This window comes from Coenobita brevimanus, chromosome 19 (assembly GCF_032717465.1).
Source record: "Coenobita brevimanus isolate Jiangsu-jjx chromosome 19, ASM3271746v2, whole genome shotgun sequence".
Taxonomy (NCBI): domain Eukaryota; kingdom Metazoa; phylum Arthropoda; class Malacostraca; order Decapoda; family Coenobitidae; genus Coenobita; species Coenobita brevimanus.
The window spans coordinates 30,415,823-30,424,354 of NC_136972.1; the positions used below are offsets into that span (position 1 = coordinate 30,415,823).

Here is an 8,532-nt window from a genome sequence, read left to right on the forward strand (position 1 = left end):
AAACATTCAAATGCATTTGACTGAACACTAAATATCCTCATCTTCATACACACTGTACCTCACATTTAATTGCAGGTTCATTCAAACATAACATACCTAACATTACATACTTGCAAAATATATATATATATATATCATCAGCCGTTTGAGTATCCACTGCAGGGCCAGCCTATCCCGACCAAAGTCGGGACAATACAGCCAATGTATCTCTACCGAGTGGCTTAGGATGTCTAGTAGAGATTGTATGTAGGGTGAGAAGTGCTTGTAAGTGTAATTGTAGTGTTGGAGTGGCTTTGGATGTGTGTGTAGTCTGTGAACCAAATGTAATCGGCCTGCACAAGCCGACTGGGTGCAAGCATACTTTATAGTATGCGACACTGGTTTAACCACAGGACCCCTTGTGTCCGCCAATGCAGTGCGTGGCCGGGTGAACACTCCCAAAGTTTATTACCCTGGCGGGGCGCAAACCCTGGTTCACCCGTGTACGAAACGCACACTCTACCAATGCACCACAGAGGCTCCATATATATATATATATATATATATATATATATTAGTCAAACATCCATTACATGGTTACACTATAACCTTATATCATCATCATATATAACTTTACACACCAAATGTTTCTTGTTGGGAGAATAATATAAGGTACCTGACATTACATGTACTGTATTCTTCTCTCATCAAAATTTAAAGACTAAAGCACAAGCCTCAAAGTTAGGGCACCCCTTCATTAAATCTGGCAGGTATGTTTACTCCATTACATAAACCATTACTAGCATTTCAAAACCTCACCAGTCCCTGACACTTGAATAACACAATACAGCACATACTCTCTTGAACATTGTTATCCAATAATCATTATCAGACAGCACTGTAGCTAAAGATGTGGCTACAAAAAATCACTGGTTAACATGCATGATGTCATGAGGTCAACAGTTCCAATTAATGCATGATTAGAAGATGAATGAATGAATGAAAGCCTTATCAAGCTTTTCATCACATAATCACAGCATTCAAATGCCAGGGAATCAGCTGCATTCATAAATGATGACTCAAGAATGATTTAAACTGGTCTACACATCAAACTAAAAGCAAAAAAAGTTACCTAAAGCAATACAAAAGTGTGCAATTGGGAAAAAAAAAAAAGAAAACTGAAATATAACTTTGCTCTGGGATAACATATACTGATAACTTGAGAGCTTTGGAAATATCTTCACTGTTGTGCTTATGCACAACTGAGAGAGCCACCTGCCCTGAACATCAACAAAAGCTCTACAATCAGCTGGTGTGACAGGCCTGTATTCTCGTCAAATAGGATTTCCTAATGCCTCGTCTTTAACCAGCTTACTTCTGCATCTGAATGTGTACACCTTCACATAGGTGTCTTATCTAGTACTGTATTAGGTACCAGCTAACCCCATATGATATTCTTCAACAAAGTGAGTCACAAGAGCTTTAGCATTAATAGTGTCATCATTAATCCTCTCATGGCCATTCATACTTTATTAATCTAAAACAGCTTTATGCAGACCAGCAAATCATAGAAGTCTGATTAGTAGTTTCTTGCTTATTACTAATGTAGTTTTTGCTGGCATAATGAAATATATAACATGCAGCATAATAATAAACAAATAAGGAAAATACTTAAGAGGTGCCAGAAAGACTCCAAGCTGACGAGAACACAGGCCACTATGTAAACTTTAGAATACCCAGTGGTCAGCCAATACCATACAGAATTTAATTATCAAAATGGATACCCACTACCACAACTTGGCAGAGCTAAAACTAAGACAAGCACACCTTATGCTATTGCTACATACAGGTATATATACCATACATGTATATATATAGTCAGCATAGATGAAATTCTCCAATTAGAGCAACTCGTTCTAAATTGGGATGACTCTTATAGGTTATTGTCAATATGTATGCAGTAGCTTCAACAGTGATGACATAGAACGGTTACATGCTATTCTGTACACAATTTAGCTATGTCCAATCATACCAGTACTAGGCACCATCACAGGCATACAAAGTAGGAACCATTAACTCATTCAGTATGGGAGAATCTTTTAAGTTTTAGTCTTGCTAGTTCCTGGTGACACTATTTAGCTTAGAATACATTTTCTGAAATGGAAGTGTTAAATAAAGCTTTAATAAACCTCTTCAATAAAACAGTTTAGTAGTAGCAAGAATAACTTAAAAAGGAAGTTGCTTGGATTCAAAGGGTGAACCAATGTGAAATAAAAATAGGTAACAATAATAATACTAATAATGGATACGTGTGCATGGAACAATGACTGGGTAGTGACAAAAATTAACAATGAACCAAAAAGTAGAAAGCAAACAATACATTCCCTATAGTTATTCTGGTATCTTTTCAGATTAAAAATGTCATCTCGTCTAACACGAAGCTTTTCTGCAACTTTAACCTGCCTGAGGTTATGGCAAGGAAAAAAAAATCAAAGTAAAAGCTGTCTCATGAGTATAAAGGTTCACACATTTAGTGTAGAAGAGCATTTGTGATCATGAAATTAAATGCGAATAATCACTCATTCATACCACTGACTGTGCCAATGACTACATATATTGAGGAAACTGCATGCATATCATAAACAAGTACAGTAATACAAGACTTGAAAATGGGTACTGTGCCTCTGTCTGATACACAGTAATGTTGGGTGATTCAACATGCACCCTGGATCATCGCGCCACTTTGAGGTTTAACCATTTCTTAGTATTAATAATTATAGATAAAACTAAAAATAAACAACAATGGTGACAATATGGACTAAGACATCAAATTATAAAAGTAAAGGTATCACAACTTGTGAGGCAATATGTTTCAAGACCTACTTTACAAAATACTCCCATCCACAGTGACCTCCTCAACAGTGCAAGGTGCAGCCTCCCACCTAAATGTCAGCCAGTATCACATGGATTAAAGCACCACCAGGATATCTACACTAAGGCTGCTGCCCCACAAACACCGATCTATAAAAATATGTACACTCTGGAAAACGCAATTTGTAGGTACTGCATGTATATTAGGTAGACAGAATCACATAGGTCTCCAACCACTGGATTCAAAGCTCACCATTTGTTCCTACTAACTCCTCTATACACAAACTTCTTTTGATCAAGCATTATAGTAAAGTCCTGGAATTACAGTCTAAACTAGAGACATGTGAATGTGATGCTGGTAGCATGGTGCTGCACTGCCCCTTCATACTAGCTATTTTAATGGCTTTTGAAAATGATGGGGCTTTGAAAATTAAATTTAATGCAAAAACATACTGACTAGAATGCATTGACATGTTATTTTCAAAAGCTGTACCAGCCATGACAGTGTTGTACATCAAGTGATGTCAGTGCTGTACATACAGTAATTCCTTGTGCTGTAAAAGGTGGTAACATGAGTTCAACTTTGTTACTTTTGTAGTCTTGAAAGATAATTCCGTTTCATTGCAAACAGAAGGCACAATCTGGATATATCAACAAAGGACATTGCAATAATTTGTTGGGTTCCTATGTTAAGTTCCTACTGCTACTTGCCAAGCCAATTGTCTTCTGCAGCAGCACAGTTTGCAGTGAGTGTTGGCATATGAAGTGATCTCAGCCGCTCTACTGTCTTATTTGTGGTGGATCCTAGTGTAAGCACTGCAACCTTACCTTCACTTGTGTTCTTCACAGAGGCATCATCAACCATACTGTCTCTTATTACACCATCCTTCAAAATCTCTGAGTCCCACAGTGGAGGTGGACTCTCACTAGTGTGGTCCTTGGTCATAAGGTGCTTGAACAACTCATACACACTCCAGGATATTGCAGTGCCAGGCATCTGATAGAGCACTCTGGCATGGATCCCCTTGAAGAACCCTGCCACTCCATTCATAACATAGATGGTTCGGAATGCACCTACTATACCAACGACCCGAGCCTGTTGGAGCTGTACCAGTGCTGAGGCTTCCTGCGTATTAAGGACAGTCTTGCACATGTCCAGGGGTGTGGTACAGGCAGCAGCTACTGCCCCTGCTGCTGCGCCGGCTGCCATGTGTGCTCTTGGGTTATATTCTCGATCTGGATTCAGCACAGACTGGAACTTTTCATAGGTGACAATGTGGATGGCATGGAAAGGGAGATTCATGGCCATCTGGGTGGTAAAGGAGCGGTAAAATGCACCCACACCCTCAACGCGATACAACTTCCGCATGCAGTCATAGCATGAGCTGTATGGACTGTTGTACATCTGCATTCTTTGCTTGATCACTGTGGAGCAAGGAGGTACACATCATATCACTGGTACACCATAATAATGAATTTATAAATCTCATAACTGCAATGTCATATGGTCACTGTGCAAAAAAAAAAAAAAAAAAAATAATAATAATAATAATAATAATAATAATGATTAAATAATAATAAAATTTAAAAAAAAGCTTACCATCTGCAGGGACCATAATAGCATCATGCAGAACTGTCGCCCCACAGCCGGCACCCGCTGTTAAGAACCACAATACAATTATTAGCAGCTGAGTAACAGTACAACATCTTCATGAAATATCAGAACTCTGCTACTACATTATCATTACAGAAAACCCTCAATTATCCAGCGTAATTCAGCCAAGCCCAATGCTGATTAAAGTAAAAGGCCGGATATTGCATAGTACTCCCCATCGGCTCAATATTCTGTGTCAGGGCCGGATATTGTCTTACTATCCATCTCACACCTCTATCATAAAAACTTCCCCTTGAGTAAAAGATGAAAATTAAGCATAAAATACAATAAAATAACAATACAGTACATAATACAGCACCGGTTGGCAACCATTTACGAGCCGGTTGATACACTTCAATGCCAGATATTAAACAGCACTGCCGATTATGCCCTGTTTTGGCACCAGATATTGCTCTAAGAGCCGAGCCAGAAGTGCTGGATATTGTGACAATGGATAATTGAGTTTAATGTACTGTATTAAAAAAAAATCCATTGCACTTTCATCAGCAAAATTTTGCTGAAAATACACTGCCAACACCGTGAACTTTCTTACTTCTCATTCCTCCACATACTGTCAGAGTATCTGTGCTTTTCATACTCTTGGACGACCATAGAAGCTGTTTAAAGGTTCAAGATTAAAATGTGTACCCTCAAACATCACAGTAAAAGTGTTACATTAAAGGACTGCACAAAATACATGCAAGTTTCCAAGCAATTTGGGTCATATTCAAAGACAGAAGTGTGTGAACGTGTGGGAAAACCCCCAAAATTCTGAGGATAACTTCTGAAGCATGTGATGATAACAGAACATACCTGTGAATGACTTTTCTGTATAACTGCTGACTACACTGATGTGGGATATAAGCTGAATACAACTAACCTCTCCAAGTGTTTCAAAAATTACTTTAAAATTAGGCATCTGCTTACACCTTTACACAATACAGCTGTAGCTAACTTTATATAGTAAGGAAGCTGGCCACTCACCATTAACTATGTGGTTGTGGAAAGAGTTGTTGGAGCTAAATCGTGCCTTAATCCCCTCGTAGGCTGAGAAGTAGAGAGCGTGGGCTGGTCCAGCCCCCAGTACGACTGCACTGACACCTCCCAGTGGCCGCATGATGCCCTCGGAACTGACCATCTTCATCAACCCCTCTCGGATGGATCGATATGCTGCTTCAGGGGATGGTGCCAGACTCTGCATTCTGGTCTGCAAACAACAGAATATATATTTAAGTGTATTGTACAGGCACATTACTATAATGGTTATCACATCAAAGGGCACTAAAGTGTCACTAGATGTACAGTGTACCATATGGTGAATCAATTGACACTGATCAGGGAAAAGAAGAATAAATGCCGTAATAAAAGAAGTGGAGGATTTAAATTGTCCACTACTTCAACTGTCTCTATTCAGGAACACATTACACCCTGAGTAATCTTTCTCTTTTAACATCACATGATTCTTACATACAGTACAGTTACTTTCATACTCCACTATTCAGACATTCACAAGACTCTCAACTAGTCTTCAAAAATCCTGTTCACCATTCATAAGCAGCACACACACACACACACACACACACACTTATATAATAAACACAATGTACTAACAAGGCATCTAACCTGTACTGTATGTTGCAATTAACCAAGTGTTACTGCACTGGAATTAGCCTTTGCTGAGCTGCAGACCTCATATGATGCACAATGAAGGTCTGCACAAGCCAAGCTGCCTGCCTCACATGAGGTACATTTACACTAGTTGGCTACGAACAATGGCTCTGGGAAGCCCAACTACCTTAGGCTACATGAGTCTGCTCATCAAGGGTTAATTTTATTGCCAGACTTTTCAGTCCAAAACATTTCAGTGGGAAACAGAACTTCAAGTACTGGTATGTAAAAATTATCAATGTAAACCAAGGCCAAAAACCACTATACAAGTGCACAATACTATGCTATTAACTGCCTTGTATATAGCTGTGCTGGTTCACTGCACTATTGTCACCACAAATAAGTTTATCTTCTGGCCCACACCCAAGTAATGCACCAGCTTCTTGCCATGGGGACAGGCCAGCAACTTTGAGCAGATCCACCATTACCACAACAATCAAGCATTGTATATTTATCAGTTCAAGTATATACAACAGTTTTGGCCTGATGACCCTCCTCTCATATGAGAAGGAAGAAGGTCTACATCTGGCCAAAACTGTATCCTCCGTGTAAGACACTATTTCAACAGCTGGGTAAAATTTCTTCCATTTGAAAAATCTATAGCACTCTACACTGAAGACCCTATACCAGTATTGGACCTGCTTTTCCAACCATCATCTTCAAAAGCACAATATTCACTGCTGATTCCTGGCTGACACTATGCTATGGTACTGTATGTTCCAGGAAAGTGCAGAACAGTATTAAGAACCTGGCTGATCCCCCTGTGAAAATAAAAAAAATAATGAAGGAAACATCAGTCCCATAGTTTTGATGATTGATCATGCTGAAAATCTGGGACCAGCCAAACAGACTGAAAAAATATAAAACTTAAGGTGCTGGTTGATGAGCCACTCTAGTGCATTTGACCTAACTGGACAAGGATCCCTAACTCCAAACTGGAGACAATTTCTACCTTACAATTTGAGCTCATCCTATTTCACACCACCACAAAAGTATGGTATTCCAGCTGTAGAAATGGCCTGTTCTGTCATGTGAACACAGACCAACTACAGTTTTACCAATTCACAACTGTACACTGAAAAGGGACATGATTCCTTCAAACACATGAAGCTTATCAACTATGGTATACAGTATTTGCATGAATATCTTGTCAGCAATGTCTAACTTCCCAGCATAGAAATAACTGCATGGTATCACAAGCTGGCACAAGAAGAATTTACATAAGCTAATGCACAGACTCGTGTGTATCTGACTGTGACCTGTACACAAGTTCACTCTGCAATGTTGCAGCGTTGCCTCCACAAAATTTCAGCATGTCTCACTCCTAACGTCTGTTATATATAGCTTGTGTTTCTTGTTGGGCCAGTCTCACATCAACAATCACATTATTGCAGTGTACCATTTCTGTTTATCGGCTGTATTATTTTCTGGGCCAATTCACAAGCACACATACATAGGTGTTCATTCAGTTCTATAATTTTCTGGGCTTGTTCACTGTAATATGTCACATTTTCACATCCAGGTCATCATCAAGCAATAATAATCAGAGTCCTTGCTAAACTTGAGTCGTGGAAATATTATCTACTCAACTGACAACCCACCTCCAGTACATGTTGGTACCAAAAACTTGTAGCATTAGTTTGCCATACATCCACAACTAACTATGATTTAACAACTGATCTTGAAACAAAAAACAATGAATCTGTCATCAAATTCAGCGTTATTCTCCCTCCAAATTCGAAATAGCGTATGAAATTGCAAATGGTGGGCCTGACCACCGTACCACTGGTGCCTCCCTCTAAAGGCTCAGGATCCACTCCTCCTGCTGGGAAAAAATGTCATTAATCCTGGCCAACATTTCCACCACGCTGCTGACAGTTGACTGAACCCACCTTGACTGAATCAATTGGAAACATTACGCAATGCTCCATCACTCCTGCCAGGGCCCCGGCGGTCATATGCACCCCAACAGTCCCACTTGGCAGAGTCTCATAGTCCTCAAATTCCATGTTTGGCTTCTACGTACACTTTCGACACTTGAGCTTGCAGTTACGAGTTAGTGTGTTGTTTGTTACGGGGAAAAGAGAAAGTAGAAGAGGGCAGGTTAGTGGGCAAGGACGAGATGTTCACAGCAACGCGGACCACAGCACACTAACCACCCCCAACAACCCCCAGGACTCCCTCACTCCCACCGAATTTCAATATTTTACATTAATACACCCCATGTCAGCCCGTGGGAACTTGAGGCAAACTGCCATCCGCTTATATGTAATGCATAAGGCAAGCACAACCCGTGGCCATCTCCCATATGACAACAGTACGGAAGATGAAATTAGTATATAGATGGCGTAGATGTTCTC

At 39.8% G+C, this 8,532-nt stretch overlaps 1 protein-coding gene across 1 annotated transcript; it reads right to left on the reverse strand.

Annotated features, from left to right (window-relative positions):
• Nucleotides 1-1,146: 1,146 nt before the first annotated feature.
• Nucleotides 1,147-8,306, reverse strand: LOC145391758 (mitoferrin-1-like). The gene is made up of 4 exons (XM_080266296.1): nucleotides 8,065-8,306; nucleotides 5,489-5,711; nucleotides 4,451-4,507; nucleotides 1,147-4,275 (listed from the first exon to the last, which is right to left on the reverse strand). The coding sequence occupies exons 1-4, from the start codon at nucleotides 8,179-8,181 to the stop codon at nucleotides 3,554-3,556; spliced, it is 1,119 nt and encodes a 372-aa protein (XP_080122422.1). The 5' UTR covers nucleotides 8,182-8,306; the 3' UTR covers nucleotides 1,147-3,553.
• Nucleotides 8,307-8,532: the final 226 nt, after the last annotated feature.